General features: G+C 31.4%; 1 protein-coding gene across 4 annotated transcripts in view; it reads left to right on the top strand.

The window, feature by feature from the left end:
- Positions 1 to 19,529, top strand: part of LOC107162947 (somatostatin receptor type 5-like) — a 220,315-nt gene extending 200,786 nt beyond the window's left edge. For all 4 annotated transcript variants that reach the window (XM_089228640.1, XM_089228641.1, XM_089228643.1 and 1 more), the window contains 2 exons: positions 7,905 to 8,825; positions 17,818 to 19,529. In XM_089228640.1, coding sequence (XP_089084766.1) covers positions 8,073 to 8,825; positions 17,818 to 18,420 — 1,356 coding nt within the window. In that variant the 5' untranslated portion in view covers positions 7,905 to 8,072 and the 3' untranslated portion in view covers positions 18,421 to 19,529. The remainder of the gene's footprint in view (positions 1 to 7,904; positions 8,826 to 17,817) is intronic.
- Positions 19,530 to 21,412: the final 1,883 nt, after the last annotated feature.

A 21,412-nucleotide genomic window follows, 5' to 3' on the forward strand; every position in this document is an offset into this window, starting at 1 on the left:
GTACCTATAGAATATAACATACACTCATAATTAATAATTATATTTCAAGAGTCAGTAACTATACTTATTATTTTATAACTTAAAGTATCTACTTCAAACATATATCAAATGTGGTTCAGTTTTCTAATATTTTCAAAATCATTTATTTATATTTTTAGTAACGAATGATTTTTTTTTTTTGACGCAGCCGCAGTGCTATAAATCATAAATGTCTTTAAATTAAATTATTTAAATCTTTGCTCACTTGCTTATGCATTTCTTATTTTTACCGAGATATCTAATAAGAACCTATATTTTTTTACAATTGGCCAAGTTCCTATTTTGGCATTTTATATACCTCTTAAGTAATTTTATTCATCACATCTCTAGACAGCTTTATTCTTCGTAATTGGTAAAGGGGCGAGCTCGTACATAAAAAAGAATAATATAAATTAATCAATTTAACTGCCACTCCAGATGTCACTTTTGAGCACTTCACTTATTCTCTCTGTCTTCCTAATATCTTGTATAATTAAAAAAAAAATGTCAAATAAACAATAATAAAGTTTTTTCGTTGATAAATAGATACTTATTTTTAAATTAAATGAAACGAAACCGTTCCAGATAAGTTTTATTCATTCAGATATAATATATTTGTGTATACGAATAAAAGTTTATTTGAATGTGTAGGTAGGTACTAACCATCCAATAATGATGCAATTACACGATACAATAATTATAATCGAACAGACGCGTTAAAAAGTATAATATGTAATATACGTACACGTGTACATTTTCATTATTATAGTTTTATTTCCCGGGTTATAAATTCTAAACTCAAACGAACGGTTGTATTACAGTATAAATATAATTGATATAAAATATCAACAACCAAATATATATATAGGTAATAGCTTACGAATCACAAACATTCTAAACACTTATTCATATTATGTAATCAAAATTTTCAATTTATAACATTATACTACGTGTTTAAAGATAATTGAAAACATATCATTATAATTTGTAATATACCAAGTGAGTTACGCCTTTAGATAAATCTTTTCATACATTATTGTTTAAGATAATGTATACATGGTTATAATATGAATGAGGAATATTGAATAGGTTATAATTTTTTCAAGTCCCAAAATCATATCATTATTCTAATACACTTATTATGTTTCCTTAGAAGGCATCACAACTATATTTAAAACTGCATTGTAAAATATCTTACTTGGTAACCACATCAACCATGAACGAATAAAATATAATTCAAGTTTTCTAGCGTATGGTGATATTTTTCAATGCTTTTAATTTATTCGCCAAACTTTAAACTCTGCCTTGCTACAATTCGAAAACAAATTGTCAGTATATTTTTTACTCAAAGTCACTGACTCTGCACTCTCATCACCTGAAATTTAATTGAGATAATAACATTATAATATAGATGCAATTCGTGAAAATTGGTATAAGTACAAGGAAACGCGCGTATACGTCAACAATTATTATTTTTGAATAATAAATTAGTAGTCAAGAAAATTATCTAACCTAATATAACAATGTTATCGATGCGAATGTGTTTTCCAAACACGAACATAGACATGTATTTATATAACATATAAACGACCGAATATCGAGATTTAATTAAGCGTTTCGTTTGTACGAAAGAAACGGTCCAATAAAAACGGAAAAACAATTTATGGCCATTTATTCGGATACAGCGTATTTTTTGTGAACATTATACCGTTAGATAATACTATTATCGGCAACAAAACTTGATGTATTTTATTTCCGTAAACATTTCAAACTAACAATATCAACCATTCAAACATCACAATAAATTATCCAGAACTTCAAATGAAAAGCAATAACAGTGTTCTGTCTCCAGTATTATAGATATAGCGTATAATACATTTTCTATACACCTCTCTTCTCCCTCGTAATGCACTCATACTCTAACCACATTTGACCTGCACATTTTATAAAACCCATATATAGATATGTTTTATTTATAAAATAAAAAACGTATATATTCATTTCTTCTGCGACTTACACACATGGTTAGTGTAAATGTTTCTAGCAGCATTTTTATGAGTTGGATATATAGCAGTTATATACTTTTCTAAAAATGTTGAGATGAATTCGTTGAGCTTATAAAATACGATATATTATACTATACAAAACTAAAAAATCAAAAATCCTGATGTATTATTTCAAATACCAGCCACGGCTTCGATCAGAAATACAAACAATAGTTAGTGAAACTTAATTAAATTCGGAGTATTTTGATTAGCCCAATCAATCCGGAGCGATTTCTAGCCCCGAAAGCATCGGTCGAGTAAAATTTTTAAAATCTACAAAAACATTTTAAACTTTACACTTAAACTGTTGACATATACGAGTATAGGTACTATTATTTAGTTAATTCATTTACTATTTAAACAAAAAAATAATAACAATAATAGTAATAATAATAAAACTCATTTAATTTGTACTTTAATATAAAGCACAAGAGTTTTAACATATAGTAGGTATCTATACTACATTTAATTTACACATACACAATCAACCTTTAATGTCAATGGCATGGTTTTTATTTTTACGAGTTAACTTTCTTTTGAGAATAAATACTGGCTACTGTATAATACTTTAAAATTAAACAATTTATTATTATACGTGTTCCAAACTTATACTTATCTATGAAAATAAATGTGTGCCTCTAGAAGTAAGGTTTTTTTTTTCATTACAGCATTAGTGCATTGTTGAAGATTCTAAATCCCTTTTGAATGCAATCTCGTAATAATTATTCTTAAGCAAAGGTTCTTTTGAACTATTTTCTTCATTGATTTAAAAACATGAAATAATACATGAGCTTATTATTCAAAAATAAAACGTGGAGATTTAATCGAAAACTATATCAAAAACCGTATGCAGATTATCTCTATAAATGCAATATTTATAATAAAAGCTACGTTTTCAATTCAATGAATTTCGTATAGAATTTAAAGTGATACAAACTCCCACAAATTATTTTACTCTTAAATTCGATTTTTATAGTCAATATTTTAATTCCATAAATAGTAAACGCAGATGTTTTAAACAAAATCAGACATTCCGATGTTGTATTTGACATGATTTGTTAACATTGAAATAAAACATCAAAACAATTCCTTTAATTAAATATAATACGTTGACTTCGTTCCCATCAATAATAGTGAGCACCGGTGCACCACATCTCGTATTGTAAGACCTTTAATAAAACAAAATTTTTGCATAAGTATACATCTTGTTTGACAGATATCTCATGGTGGAATAGAATATTCATAATGTTGCCAAAAGTCTAAAAAGTTATTAATGCAAAATGTTACTTATTTAGTATTATTCTTCTGCTATAACCAAAAGACTTTCTGCAAAAATATTTATATGTATCATCTCTCGGTGTCTATAATTGATGTGAGCATTCATTTTAAATTCGTGTTTTCTTCTTTATAGATTTTGTCCAAAAATTTTTAACAAAGATTTATCTTAACGTCGTATACGCACTTGTATACCACTATTTTAAATAATTGTAAATTTGTATATTTATTCTTCTACAATTTAATTTGGATAATATAACTGTCGACTAATCACCATATTCCAAACAAATTATACAAAACAAAAACTACTTGCAATCAATTTTTGTTCGCATAGTGTATTGTAGGTGCATGATATTTGATGAACTACTTTAAATTTGGAAAACAATACATTTTTCCTGGAATGTCATGTATTGCTATTATAAATACATTCAGTGACGCGATGAAACAATTTTTTAAAGAGAAGATATTGTGATGAATATAATCATTCAGAAAATTAATTACCTATACAAAAACTCACATCATATTCTCAAAAATGTATTCTATATGACAATCAAATTTTTTAACATACAACTTCTCATGGGTAAACACATTGTTTAGGGGTGTCATATTATCTCAATATAATTACCTAATAGACAGTACTTACTTTATACGCAGCAAGTACCTACATTCTAATAAATTTCCGTCCGTCATCTGCTTGTCCTTAGCGCAATATTTTTTATTTAATATTTCAATAGTATGGCCTACAATCAATTATCCTTGTGCATTTTTATGTTAAATATATTATAAAAAATGCCAATACCACATACGGAGTTATAATTAAAATGTTATTACTTATTGTAGTATATGTGGGTTGAATTTTCAAACATAAAATAATATCGTAATTATATTTATTTGGCACGCATACTGCAACAGACGCATATGAGTAATCTAAATTTAATTTATGATTTATACTAAATCAATCAACTTGTAATTATTTTTGTATTAAAAACGGTCTTAAAATTAATACAATTCGAGAATGAATTTATACAGATACATTATAAATGTTTGTATGATGGATGCAGGATTACAGCTATACAGAATACACGTAAAAATATTAGTTTTGTAATTTGTACACACACTGCAGGAATACAGAATGCCTACTGCCCAGTTGACCTCCTATATAAGAATCATAGGAATTAGCAATTTAGCGTGTACACTTTCAAAGAGAGCAATATTTTCCCCATAGTTTGTTTTCGATATAATATAAAAGATAAAACGATTTAATAAGAGTAATAAATAATGATATTTATATATATTTATAGTTCTTGATATTATTAGGATATTATTAGTATGATTTTTACATACGCATTATAATCATAAATTTCAATATGACTATTGCCGGTATAGCCTACTGGGGAAAAGTAAGTTGATAACTGCGGAACAAAAAAGAAATATATTATAAAACGTCATCAGTAAATAAACGTGTGTTGACTTTTAAATCCACTGTAAACTGCGGATAGTTTTGGCTCAACAACGCCACCAAGTGCAATAATCGTCAGTTTTAACTCGGAGCAAAACTTTTTAAACAAAGTTTCCGTCCCATAAGCATATAACCACGGCGAAGCGGTCTTAAACCGTCCTAAATTATCGATAAAGGTTAACACCTTTAAATGTTATACAATTACAAATAATAATAATAATAATAAAATACAACTGCAGTATTATTTCTTGTTGTTTTATAAAGCAAATAAATACAATTCCTATAAAATGTAGACGATCGAATTCTTCGACCAGTCACTAAAGATGACGCGATAATCTCACGGAAATTATAGGTGCAATGGTTTCAAATGTGTAAAAACCGATTTTTGTCCATAACTATCACATACCATCGATCAAAGTTCGCTAAACCCAGAACTCGTGCATATCAATTATTATATGGTGCGCGTTTGAAATGGTGATATCTTTGAATAATTGTGTAGGAGACGAAAAATGAAAGACATCGTTATTCACGATATCTTAAATATAGCTTCCGGTATTTTCGTAACTCGCGAAAATGGTGTACAACGTTACTTATTATATTGTGTTATTTACGGTATTCATATCATATTATATTATAAACATATTAGGTACCTACGGCGCTTAAACATTCATAATGATTTATCCATTTTCTTAAGCATTTTGAAAATGTGTACGTCATATTGTCATAATTATTATGTATACACGTGCAGATTAAAGGTGTACAGAAATTGGTTCACGTATAGGTACAAAACATCAATTGTTGATATACCATAATAAATGAACAGTTATTACCGAACTTGCACTAAATTAAACACCACTGTAGCAAATAGTGACAGTCTACTGGTCATTATTGAGTGTTAACAATAATAGGTAATACTTGTCGTTATCAGTTACCCAATAATAGTATAATCATTAATCAATCACTGTGATGTTGAACGAAATCTAGTTTGACCATATCAGCTGTGAAATGTGCAGTTGAAATTAATACATACACCGCAGTGCTTATAATAGGTCATTAGCAAATGAAATACAAAGTATAATAATACACCAAGTAATCAAAGGAAAAAAGTTATCTACTTTCGAGTCAAGAATTCAAAATAGTTTAATTTTTTGTTCGATACAACGCACACGTTCTCATTTTTTTATCGAGTGAACCACAGCAGGTGTATTTTCCCGAAATTTACAGTATACATAATATAATCATAACGAATTGTTTTAAAAATATTGTTCTTAATGTCGAGGCGTCGTGAACAAATAATCCCTAAAAGTGACTTCCTGGAACGTTTATAAAAGTGTTCCATAGTGACCACAACGTCCACGCACCATTTAAAAGTAATATTTGTATTACAAAATAAACCTTTCTAGGAATTATTGACGAAACAAGGAAGGTAACTAGAGGGGAGAGACTGAGTTCACCCAATAAACTTTTAGCCCCCTCCCTCTATTGGCATTAAAACCAAGTGCTTACAAAAAAAAAAAATCGTCATACGTTTAATGTATATAATATAGTAAATTATGATGTAGTTAATTGATATTTTGGATGTAAATACTGTTATTACGATAATAATTACAGTTTTCGCTATGACTTTCAAAACGGGGGAAATTAAAATTTATATTATAGGTACATATACAGGGTGTCCCGCGAGGATTTACCCATTGCGATATCTCACGAAATAATGAAGATATCGAAATTATGGTTTTATAATAAGATTCACGGGGATAAGAACTACAATTATTTCATTTTTTAATTTATTTTAATGTTTTTGTAAAAAATGTAAAAATATATTTTTTTATTAAATTATTTCCAAAAATATTAAAGATAACCATTTTGTAAGAGTTTATTTTTCTGAAAATATTGACGTTTCAAAATTTTATTTTCATTAATTTCCTGATTTTTAATATTTTTTCTAGTTTTGAAGAAATAAAATATGATTATAATTTATAACTATTAGGAACACGAAAGGTATAATATTCAGCCGGTTGTATTGGAATGCGCGCGGCGTGGCGGGTCACATGTTTGATAACATTACGATGTTAAATAATTTGAAATTTTTCTTGAAACTAAAAAAAATATTAAAAATCAGGAAATTAATGAAAATAAAATTTTGAAACGTCAATATCTTCAGAAAAATAAACTCTACAAAATGGGGCTATCTTTATTTTTTTGGGAAATAATTAAATAAATAAAAAATATTTTTTAACTTTTTTACCAAAACATTAAAATCAATTAAAATATGAAATAATTGTAATCCTTATCCCTGTGAGTCTTATAACAAAACCAGGATTTCGATATCTCCATTATTTCGGGAGATATTGCAATGGGTAAATCCTCACGGGACACCCTGTATAATGTCGACCAAAATAAATTCAGTGATCTAGGTTATACTAAATGTAAAAAAATGATAAATCAAACAATCATAGAATCATACAATAATAATATATTAAACGATTTTTCAGAATTGATTTTTGAGAATTATTTGACTACAAAAGGGCCTTTTGACTCTCTAATCTCTATGGCTAAAGTTCGATTTTCTAAGACCAGCCGTGACGACTAAATCTTAGTTACCTGCGCCCGTGAGCGTCGAATAGCTCGATATATGCACACTGACAACTAATTTGTACACTTTTGCCACCGTTTTGCCAGTGAAGTGTTGTTCCAATTGCTCATGGGGTGATCATTTCACTCTGAACATTTATAGGTCACTCTATATAAAATCAAACGAAATAATATGATATCGTACACCAAGCCTGAGGTGCGCCCGGAGGTATAGTAAAATGAGTTTTGCAAATAATAACATTATATATTAGATCCGTCGATAAAAGTTGGCAGTTTTATAAGTTTTTTTTTTTTATCGGCACAATATGATATGCAATAATAACGATATTAGCCCATATACAACGACATACTTATCTCAAATGTTTTCACTATCGTGGAAAATGCTCGTTCGACCCACCTCATTCCCGGCACATAATTTATACCCACCACCCATAAAACGTGAAAGTTTTGGCGACTTATTGCAGATTAGCACTCGTTTGTATAACGGTTTTCTTTTTGTTTGTTTTACGCAGGAAAACGTCAACGGTGACGACGATGTAACGGTGGCCGGGTACGACTAACGTGACAACAAAGGTGGCGGCGGCTGTGGATAACGAAGCGACGCGGTGCACTGACCCGCTGGACACGACGCGCGCGCCGAGTCATCCACGGTTAACTAACTGATCGCGTGCTGCGCGCCGATGGAATATCCTGGCGTCATGCAGCTGGCAGCCGGTTGGCCGTCGATTGAACCGCCGTCGGGCGCCGCCGGCGTGTACAATGGCACCGAAATGGGTCCGTACAACAACGGCACCGGCGACAGGGACGCGCTGTTCTGCGACGACACGTCCGGACACGAGTCGTCGCTGTACCTGATATCCAAGATCCTGTACGTAATCGTGTGCGTGATCGGGTTGGTGGGCAACACGCTGGTCATATACGTGGTGATCCGGTTCTCCAAGATGCAGACGGTGACGAATATGTACATCGTCAACCTGGCCATCGCCGACGAGTGTTTCCTGATCGGCATACCGTTCCTGATCGTCACCATGTCCATGGAGTTCTGGCCGTTCGGCAACGTCATGTGCAAGGTGTACATGACCACCACCAGCGTGAACCAGTTCACCAGCAGCATATTCCTGATGATCATGAGCGCTGACCGGTACATAGCCATATGCCATCCGATATCGTCGTCCAAGGTGCGCACCGCGTACGTGTCGAAGATCGTGTCGGTGACCGCGTGGACGTTCAGCATCATACTCATGATACCGGTCATCATGTACGCCAACACAATGGACAAGGGCAACGTCAAGAGCTGCAACATCATATGGCCGGAGAACGACCTGTTCAGCGGGCAGACCGCGTTCACGCTCTACTCGTTCGTGCTCGGGTTCGCCATACCGCTCATGCTCATATTCGTCTTCTACATATTGGTCATCAGGAAGCTGCAAACGGTTCGTATAAAATTAACAGTTTTTTTTTTTTTTTTTTTTTTTTTTTTAGCGCCTATCGAGACTGTACGAGATTTATAAAAACTAAAAATACTCGATAAAAAATCCAACGCGAGAGGTCCCGAGCATCACTCGTCGATTAAGTTAATGAGATACTTTATATGTACTATAGATACCGCGGGTCTGGGCGATTCTTTTATTGAATAGCAATATTTTTTTTTCAAAAACTATCAACGTTTTTAAATAATATTTTACACTTACGTTTTAATTTCTTAATATTTTATTATTATTAATACATATGTATTATTATAGTTTTTTATTCCATATAGCAGAATATTTTTCAGAGTATTTCAATGGTTAATAAAAAATAAATAAAAAAATGTTATCATAACAATACTCCTAATAATAGGTATTCTACTTTAGAACATGAAATTTAAAATAAGTACGTGTATCATTTAGATTCTAAATCTTAGAAAAAGTAAAAATAAAATATCGTTTTATTTCGATTTTGGACTTGGATTTATGTAAAAAGCCACACACGTCTCTCGTGACTTACCACGATTTAGTTATATACCCTATTATACACAATTATGACGTGTTAATGTCATTAATACGCTTTTACCTCTTCAGCGCACGTATTATTTTGCATTGATGTTACGTCACAACATTATACTAATTGGTGTATTAAAATTATTATAATAGATAAATAGACGCTCATTCTTATAATATATGTATATGAATTGAGACCAGTGCTGTAGAAACTGCGGTGCGGGCGGTTCATTGCACCGGGGCCCCGCGTTGCAATTTCTTATATGAGGCCCATATTTTAATAAAATAATATAAGAATTAAGAATCTATGTATACTAATAACAATTTTTTTAATAAGATCATAATATAATGATAATATGCCGTCAACACTTTGTTAGTTTAGTATAATATAGCACCGCCAGGCTTCAAATTAGCACTCCCAGTTCCCATATAATAACATGTAATAATATAGGTACCTAATTATTTTTAAATGTTTTGAATACATAATATATTATGTACAGTATAGTTGCTTAATACCTTAAATAGATAAAGAGTAGCGATTACATTAACATTTATACAATTTCAACTTTATTATTATTAGTTATTAATTTGTCTATACAAAGTATTGAAGAAAAATTGATTAGAATTTTAATTAATTATATTTGTACTATAATTAAAAAGTCAGAATATAAACGAGTACAAATTTAAAATTATTGCAATGCAGTTTATTATATTATTAGTGGGGTTTTGGACTGTGGGGGGGGCTAAGTCTCCCACGAATCTATGTACCATCATTTATATCAGCACTCCCTACATTCACACCCAATGTGCGCCTTTAAAGGGGCCACAGATTAAATTTGCACTGGGGTCAGGGGCGTCATTTCAGGTTTTTTTTTCGGGTGTACGAAGTTTCAAGCAGGCCATGTATATTATCCTGCATTCAATTATTTCCATACATTATATAGACCGGATATTACAATTTGATATTATAATCATATAAATAATTGTGCATTTGTGGCTCGTGCATTATTTTAGGCTTCAACAAGGCGCAGGACAATTATTGTAACATTCTAAAAGTAAGGGGTGCAACCGCACACTCTGCCACCCCCCAAATGACGCCCCTGACTGGGGCTCGCATCTATTTCTAGCTACGGCACTGATTGAGACGTATATTGCCCTCTATATGTATACAATAGAACTGCGCAGGCCGTCAGCTCATTGTAGTATCTATATAATGATTATAACATGACCGCGGTGCTGGTACAGCGATGTAAATTTCTAGATGGAAAACTGTTCCTCTCCGCCACTTTACAGAGCGGGAGTGGAGGTTATATTATATACGAATTTCTGCGATTATTCTTATATATACGCACACGGTAATAGAGTTTTCGCACCACCGCTTTCGCTTGTCGTCGGTGGTTGTACACACACGTACTGCAGCTACAATAATAAATGTGTGAAAACCTCAAAGCGCATTTACGTTGAATGCGTAATAATTTAACGAGATTTCTCTGGCGTAGGTACAATTTAAGAGCCCGTAAAAACACATCATCGAAACGAGAAGAAATATCGTGAGCGCGTGTTCGCTGCAGGTTATTAATGTATAGGCACTTGGTTTTTTACCGCCACCGAAAACATATGAATTTAGTTTACGCTATTGCATGTGTTATAATATTTATTATTATAATGATATCACGTATACCTATACCTATCTAGTTGTAATAATAATAACAATATTGTACAATACCACACGTCTATACCGGCAGCCACCTTAATACGTTATTAAGCAAATAAATTGACGTGCGTGCATGATAAGCATATAACATTGGTTGTAAGTCTTGAATTTAGATCAAAATTCGGTTCTTTTCTAGAATAGTGATACGAAGTGATGATGTTAATGAAAAGTTGTTTACAGTCCACAGCTGCAGGGGAATAGTCGTGTTTGGTTTCATAACTTTTGTATACGCGTTTCTTTGGAGAGTCAAAAGTTTCATGAAAAGTTGCAACAGTAAATCGTACTTCAGATAATATCAAATTGTCTAGACATTTCATCAAAAACATAAAAGAGACCGTGGTGGGTGTCAGTAGACACTCGTCTTATAGTTCACTCACCTTGTCACTATATATACTGCAGTATATGGTTTGGAAGCAATGATAAATCATTGTGTTTAAAAAAAATACGCTTTCAAATCTTTCTTCAAAACTATGATTGCTGCTCGCATTATTTCTTAACATAACAACGGCCGATGAAAACTTTTCAACACGATAAAAACTCAACGTTTCTAAATATCTGGTAGGTAATATATGTTTCACGCTCCGCTTAGCATCCACGAACTATTTAAAGACACTATTTATTAAATAGGTACGTCGGTTTTTATTGTACGCATTAATGAGTGGCACTCGCCGTTGCAGCAGAGCTTGTTAGATGCACCTATTAATTAGTAAAATATTAAACATAAAATTGGTATATAATAATATTGGTTCGTGTGATGGCGGGTTTAAACGCTGTAATTCAACGTTCGAACATAAGGGTACATGGCGAAACAGTTTGGAAAAAAATCGTACAGTTACGCACGTCGAACACTGCATGCAGTACGCCCGTCGCGTTTTTCTCAAATATATATTATATGCATATTTTTATTGTGATTTATCGATAGATATTAAAGCGTACGATTACGTAGATAAACAAGTGTGTAAAATATAAAATAAAATCACGACCACGTCCGATGAAACCAAACAGAATTGCCGTACGCGTTGCAGCGGGACATTCAGGTGTCACCTATCGTAATAAAAACGAACTATATATACGGAACCATACAATATATATATATCGTTAGCAGTTTAATGTATTACGTTAACTCATACTCGTTAGCTGTTTTTTATTCTTCACGTGTCGAAAACATAAATTTCTGATGGCCATTATAATATTATACTGCCGATATAGGTAGTCACTTCGTATGTGCCCGCGCGTGTAAAATCTATACAATTTCAAACCAAGTAAAAATAATTTCCTATTATAAGTTCTCTGAAATAATTCATTGTTACGTATCAAATAACATTACAAACAGATAAAAACGTCTAGTAATATTATGCAATAAATAATAACTACATGTACCGTTCGTCTTACTGAAAATATAGTATAACACATCACTATATATATCTATACTAGATGAATTATGATATTCAAATACTGCTTGATTATAAGGAACTAGATCATTTTTAAATATTTTTAACTATAAAATAATCAATGAAATGTAAAAATTATATAATTATAACCATATGCAATTATACAAAAATATAACAACCCATTTTAATATTATTCATCATAATTCAGTCATCCTGACAGTGAACTTTTGCTTACAACCTGCAACTATATATATTATATTTAAACATAATGGTTTGAAATAGAATGATAATATTATGTTTCCACATACCTAAATACCTATATATTATGTAATTGTTGTTTTTTTTTTTCATTGAAATAATTCTACAATCTATGCATATGCTTTGTGCAATGAGTAGGTTTAATAAGTGACAAATAAACTGTAGCTTAAAAAAATATTAATAATAGTACCTACCTATGATGATTTTTATAAAGAAATTTCTACATTTTAATACTCAGTTTTCAATAACAATTTAAAGTTCTAGTATATATTTAAGAAAAAGTTGTTGCTTTAAAGTACAAAAAATGTCAACTTAAATAATGCTAACAATAAGATATTATTTAATTAGTTAAAAAAAAAATACTAGTAAAGTTTTTTTCATGAAAAAAAAAACCAAAAGGTAACATTAATTGAAAAGTTTGACAAATCATTCCCATTGATAACTACTTGTTTGAACTTCTAGTTTAAATTGAAAACCAGAATTATTAGTCACTATACCTACTCACTGATAACAGAAAGAGACAAAATTAAACTGTTTATGACAATAGTTTGTTTTTATATACTTTGAAAATACTTAAACAAATATTATAACAATTCATATAACATGGTCAGTTTGTGTGATTGTATTTTTATATTAAATAATGAAAGATTTCTACATATAGATATGCAGATCGTGGGTTTTTAAATACAATTTTTATTAGAATATTGATACTATTAATTTTTTTATCTACATTTTTCTCTTTTTTACCAATAAATCCAGGCAATTTTTAATATGAATAAGTTGAATAATTTTAATATTCTAATCTATTTTTAAAATGCGGACAATAACCTGCGTTTCATTATCAAAATAACTAGGTGTAGGTACCTACTTTTACCATGTGAAAAAAAAAATTATTATTTAATACTACTTTATCGGTAAATAGAAAACTCTATGACCATCTATATTTTTGTAATGCGTAATTTAACGCTGAAAAAATCGAATCCAGCACCAATCTTAGAATTTAATTTTAAGTATTTCTCTAAAATAACATTAAACGATAAAAAAAAAATACATTATACTATGTTATTTCCATCCCCCCCCCCCCTATACTCTTATCATATAATCTTATTGTGCTAATTGTACAGATAGTTTGTCTAATGAAAATTTAAAAATTATATACATATATTATATTATAGTATTACTATTTAACACCAAAAGTCTGTTACGACGCTAAGAAAGAAACATATATTCAGGGTTAATTATAAAAGTGTTTTTGTAAGGCTATATATATATATACATAGTTATTTTGGTGAGTATAAAACACTATATTGCCCGAGAAATATTTACGGTTTTAATATTTTATGCCTATGTATGTATATATGGCACACATGTTCTAAATATTACTTGCAATATCTAAGTTCAGAGTCAGTAGGCATTCAATACTCGGTCAAAGCTCAAATATTTAAATTGTATATATTTTTTTTTAATCGTAGTTTTGTAATTCATCTTTTTTATCAAACGCACTATTGTGTATATAAAATTAATAAAAAATTATAAATGTCATCTCTTACTATCTTTATATAATAAAATAAAATTACCAACATAAAAAGTTTTGACGTTTTTAGTATGAGATTCAAACATTTTAAACTAAATGGTAACAAAAAATAATCATTTTAATCTGTTAGTAATTTATAAACAGAAAAAATAAGTAATTTTTTAATACTTATATAATAATTAGTTTTATAAAATTCATGATTTACATTAGATTATGTCCACATTCAGTCAATGCCATTATTATATTTTTATAACGAGATCTGAAATAAATCTCATAAAAAGTTCCACTGTACATATTATATAGGTAACTATAAAAAAATTTAATTTGATTTGCATACATTTTTATAACTATGGCTATGAACTGAATACAGTAAAAGCCTTAAAAAAACGCATTTAAAAACTCAACAAATTAAAATTAAAAATATAAAACGTATAAAAAAACTATCAACTGTATTAAGAAAAAATATATTTTTAACAATTAAAACTAAGTACAAGACAAATATTAAAAAATAATCCATTAAATGTGAGTAAAAAGTTTTTAATAAATGGTATTTGTAAAAATGTCGAAAAAAACTAACTAAGAATGAAAAATTATTTACCAATAAAGGCTAAAAATATCTAAAATTAAAATAAAATCAAAAAGATTCTAAATTCAGGCTTGATGTTAAAAAAGTTATGTTTTTTTTTACAAATTCACAACCCTTAAAATATTTATTCAACCTTAAAATTCTAGTATATCAATAAATAGATATCGAATGAAATGAATATATGGAGTATGCTAAATAATAATGTTTTTACCGTTAACACAACAGAGGACATCAAAACGAAAATCAAAGTGACCCTATGCGACTCTCTGACCTCTGCTGTTTTAGTATTTGTAATTATTTAGTAATAACTATTGTATAAGTAACCGGGAAAGTGTACGATAAAAATATTTCCCATGTTTATAATACGTATGTTATCAAATATAATATAATATTGTAACGTTTTATACAACGTTAATCTTATACAAACAGGAAATAACTATATAGGATAATGCATTCTCAATCGAGTGTATATCGACGCAATATAATAAGGGATGATACGGCTTACAAGTTACATGAGCTTCCAAAACTCGTCTTGAAGTAATCTATATCCTTCGGTTATCAAATTACCAACATAGTTTTTCAGCCTTGTATTTTTTTTTTCTTCGTGAATTATAGGTCATGTTAAATACTTGTCCTATTCTACATCGCATAAATCCGCAATATATGAAAACGGCGTATCCTCGTCATTATATTATATGTTATGCACGTCTCGTTTGTATTTAGGTACGGATGATGAAGTATATTAGTGAATATAATATACGTACGCTAAAAGCTCGTTTACGGTGTAACCTATATCCCTTTGCCGATTACGATACATACGAAAGCGGTAAACCCAATACGTACACACACACACACACACTTCGTCATATTATATAATAATGTACACAGGTATACTAAATCGAACGGTATAAAAGCGAACTTTCCGTCGTTGTGGCTTTTGAAATCGCTTTTCGCTTTGACACCGCATAATCGCCGCGCCGCCGTCGAAGTGTATAGGTATAAGGTCGTAGCTCGTGGGTATCAATCGCGTAATATCGCGAAGCCGGCCGTTGTCGAAAGCGGTTTAAGGGTGCAGTGGTGTACCGCAGCCGTCACCGACACCACTTTTTATTAAAAACTTAGAACCAAAAACCACGGATACCGTGACCGGATCGCTTCTAAAATATATATAATATAATACTATATTTTAATAATATGCAAAACTATAATGCAACGAATGACGAATTATACTGCACCGTCGCACGAGTTTAGATAAGCACTGATGCTTACACATAATAATACAACGTATAATACATGTAACATGTATGGGCGGATAGGCCATTTTTGGCCTACCGGAAAATTTTAAAAAGGTGCCTCCACATGAAAAAAAAATTAATAATATATGATATTAAAGGGCCCCATTACCGAAATACGAAGGGGGGCCCACCGGGAAATGTCCGGTTGTCCGGTAGGTCTATCCGCCTATGGACTATGGTAACATGTATGTATTGTATAATATACATGTAGGTGATAATATGTGCGTATTGGTGCGTAAAGACTTTCCAGTGATTTGTTAAGCATATGATGTGTACCTACATAAAACTCACATACATTTTCAGATAATATGAACTGACAGACATAAGAGAGACCGCTGAGTATTATTTCAATCCCAGACTCGATATTTAAGGTTATACGTCGTTATATTGTTGCCTTTACTTAGGCATGTATTTGAAGGAGGAGGGCGATCGCCTCACTCAAAGCCCGCATTATAGTCTATCTTAGTATATGATATAATTGTTTTAATTATATGAGAACACCGGCACAAATGTATATAATGAAGGATTCGGACTATTCCTAAAAAAAATAATCGCACACCCCCCCCCCCCTAGACGAGATCCTAGATATGAGCTGGCCTTTACCGTTCATACTGTAATAATATCTTCTTTTGATTACAGTATGTTTTAAGTACTCTTTAATGATTTTTGTCGTCATATTTTTTTGTTTTAATATAATATAATATATGCAATTTCAAACATAATATGGTAAACCTCCGCATCATCATCACCGATTAAGTATTGTAAAATTGCTATTCTTTCATAATGATGAGCATGGCGTATTATACTTATTGCTTATATAAATACCATGATCTATATTTTATAGACACAAACATGATGTAAATAGTTCTTCACCCGGTGTTAGTCGAGTCGCGCTACGGTCAAAATGGCCACACTTTTTTTACATGTTCAATTAAACATTTATATTTTATATTTCAATAACCATCATTGATACTCAGTATACCTTCCAATAGTGTTATTAAAAATAATGTAATAATAATCCAAGCACATTTAATAACATATGAAACGACGTTCTGTTATAGATAACTATATATTGTACTTGAAAATTATAACGCGGTCGAAAAGACTGTGGTGCGACTAACGACGTAATATACTGCACAGCACACCTAACGCCGGGTTAAGGGGAATCAGTGCACTGACCATGACGGTTTTACGGGGGGGATCCAGGGGGTCTGCCCCCCCCCCCAGATCCCGAGTTAAGGCTGTGATTCATTATTCGCTCAGGGCGCTTGGGGTTTGACAGTAATTTTTTTTTTTATAGCTATTACGATTTTTATATGCGGATATAGGTACGCTTACGTCTAATATAATATATTAGATGTAAGCGTTAAGATATAATCTTAAATGTTATGTTTTTTTTGTGTAAGAATTAAAGGGTTGACCTTTTTTGTCTTATATATTATGAGATAATGTTAAAGGACCCCCCCCCCAGAAAAAAATTCAAAAACCGCCACTGAGGTGAATTGACCAAGTCCCGTTCATAGTGCCACATATTATATTATGTGAAGCACCTCACGGGTCACCTTAATTAAAGATTCACTGGGACATCCCGCAAAAAATTATATTTTTCTGAAATTGTGAATATTGTATAACATGTATTGTGTAACTCATCACGTCTGACGGTCGCAGGTGGGACCGGTGAACAAGTCGAAGGAGAAGAAGAAATCGCACCGGAAGGTGACCAAGCTGGTGTTGACGGTGATCACGGTGTACGTACTATGCTGGTTGCCGTACTGGATCACTCAGGTGGCGCTGATATTCACGCCGCCCAAACAATGCCAGTCCAAGATCGTCATCACGATATTCCTGTTGGCCGGATGCTTGAGCTACAGCAACAGCGCCATGAACCCGATCCTGTACGCGTTCCTCAGTGACAACTTCAAAAAGAGCTTCCTCAAGGCGTGCACGTGCGCGGCGGGCAAGGACGTAAACGCGGGCCTGCACCAGGAGAACAGCACGTTCCCGCGCCGGAACCGTGGCGGTTCGGAGCGTGGCGGCGGCCGGACCGGACGGGCCACCACCATACTGTGCCAGGCGGTAAGCGGCGGTGGCGGCGGCGGCGGCGGCGGCGTGGTCGGTTGCTGCAAAGACGACGGCGGCGGTTGTTGCGGCGAGACGGGACCACTCGTCGGGCGCGCCGAGCTGCTCAGCAAGGAGAACACGTCCACCGCGCTCACCATGACGTCACGGTCCACGTGCAATGACAATAACGTTCAACCCACCCAGTTGTAACGGCCGCTTCTGCAGTTGGCTATATTATTATTATTATTTTTTACTCGTAAATTTCTATGCACTTATTATATGATATTATATAAATATTACCTACCTATTAAAACATGACAACCTATTCCTTTTTATACGATACATACATAATAATAATAATAATTAATAATATAAATATAAATATTAGATAATATAGGGGTAGGCACTATAATGTTTTATAAAATATTAGATACCTATAATATATACCTATATATATTTAGATCTGCCCTCAGCCCTGTCTCCTAAAAATGTACGTTTATATACGACAACCGTACATAATTATAGTTTGTACATGACTATATATTAATATATATTTAACTATTAATTGTCATATTATTATCTATATGCCTACTATTATTCTATATACCTATTGATATACCATATACCTACTTATTACTTAGTTCTATAATCTATTCAGTGGTATTGTCGAGTTTAAGAGGAACCGTTTTGTTTTATATTGTTTCTCGCACACAAATGTCTTGTACCCGCTTTTCAATGAACGTGATTTCGAAATAAGAATAACTGTTTATGAATAATGTAAATCATTCTTGAACCGAACTTACCATACGTACCTTGTACAAAGTATAAACTATATGTATCTATATAAGTATAGAGATTATTGCATTTCTCTCCAACGTTATTGTGCACGTAGATACATACGCTTAGCCATTAAACGAAGTGATTTTGCGATATGCACCAATTTGACGTCCTAATATGTTTTAAAACTCCTAACATATTATATAAGTAGGTGTATGTGTGTGTATTGTAAGAGAAAAAATTGTTCTGATAAAACCGATTATAATAATGGCAACACAAATAATAAAAAACAAAACATTTACTTTCAATATCGAGTGTTCTGTGGTTATATAAAATACCTATCTAATATTATTACATTATTATACAGTGCCATTATTTATTTAATCTGCACCTATAATAATATGTGTCGGTCTAACTCATGATATGCCCCTTAGTACAATAACTTTCAATAGGCAATGTAGGGCACAATAATCTACGTATTTTTTTTTCAAATTTCTTCTTATTGTAATGAAAAACAACGAATTATATTATGATATTTATTATATTATGCATTTTAAATCTTTATAATCGATTAACTAAATTTTCCAAGGAAAAACATCATAGTATTACCTATAAACGCGATACTCCTAATTAATTTTGGACTACAGTCCAATTTCAAAAACATGAAATTTGGTAGATACTTTCCAGTGGCGTATTTTGGGTGATTTCTCGGGGGGTGTCAACATTTATTGAACCTCACAAACAAAATTTTTAGTATTATTTACTAATGTAAAAAGACATTGAATTAATTTTTTAACAAATTAATATGTTAGGAATTGACAAGAAGTTTTACATTTGATAAAAATAGTATACTATAAAATAAGTGACAACACTAATGTCCAATATATTAGGACTTTTTTTCAAATGTCGGGGGGTGTCAAGACATGGAGGACCCCCCCCCCAAAAAAAAAAAAATACGCCACTGATACTTTCTGTATTTTGAAGTCAATATAAAATAATTATACTTATTACAATAATTGTTAACAAAATAGTATATTATTATAAATAACAATAAAATCACTGTAACTTGTGAGTACCTACCCAATAAACACGACATTACGATATGGTCGAATTCTACCATTTGGCGTTAGGTCTCCGTATAAAAATAAAAACCACGGACCTGACCGGTACTGAGTAGGTCACTAGATATGTCCACAACAACTGTCTAGGTATACCAGACTATACTCAATAGTCTACACTCTAAAGTACCATGTAGGTGTTTACTTCAGCTCCCGGGGAAATAACGTCAAAAATCTAACCGATGTTTACATAGGCATTAAAAGAAAACCTCTATATTATTATAATATTAATGCGCGACAGTGTGAATGGGGAATTGCCAATCAGTTTTTTTTTATTTCCTAAGAGGATGCATTCATTTTTTTACTGGCGCATATAACGATTTACGATAACAATGTTGATAACAGCATCCGGATATTCCGTAATATTACTTTTACAGGGGTATTGATGTACATACCTATATACTTATTTCACTCGTTAGTCGTTAACAATGAGTAGAATATTGACGGACATCAGTCGATTCAGTCGTCAAATGCAAATTTACGCAATCGTTGATACTTGATATCATTATAATTTAATCCTAAAATCTTTTCAATTCGGAAAAAAATGATTTGAGCTTCCGACAAATTAATTCATGCTAATAAATGAGATTTTGAAATCAAGAGGACATGATCCAAATACATCGAGGAACCACGAACATTTCTAAACATAAATGATATTCTCTACAAAACGTGATCCATTAACTGTAAAGCAATAAGGAAATATTATTATTATGTATTATTCATATTATGCGACTGCAAAACACAAGTAAAGAGAAGTAGGTAAGTAGGTATCTTAGCATCTACCCTATTGCTCTACTACACAAAATATTACTTCACACGTTTAGTTTAAAAATATCAAGACGTAACGGATAAAAACAACCTCGAACTATTTTTAAATTCTAATGAAATAAGTTATTTCTTAAATTTCAAATGCTAACTCATCTGAATCTACGGTTTTAATTAACTGTTACCTATGACGTCCTAAAGCCAAAAATGTATTAGTAGATCGCCACATGTAATAATAACTATTTTAAAAATATGAAAGAACTTGAGGTCATTTTCTTGTTGAGTGTTTTAAATGTTAATTTAGATAATATTATGTACATAATTCTAATTAGTCATAGTTTTAAACTTGAATTGTAATAATGTATACATTTCTATAAAGTTGTTTCATTATTTTGTATTTTGAACCCATTTAAATAAAAACAAAAATGATATTATAGATTTTTTGTTAAATAACACACTTCAGTTGAATGGTAGGTACCAGGTAATTAGTTTGTAAAGGACAACATATAGAAAACAACTATTAGATAATTTAAAATAAAAAA

Source organism: Diuraphis noxia, unplaced genomic scaffold (genome assembly GCF_037042655.1).
Source record: "Diuraphis noxia isolate RWA-SAM2 unplaced genomic scaffold, SU_Dnox_SAM2 contig0005, whole genome shotgun sequence".
Taxonomy (NCBI): domain Eukaryota; kingdom Metazoa; phylum Arthropoda; class Insecta; order Hemiptera; family Aphididae; genus Diuraphis; species Diuraphis noxia.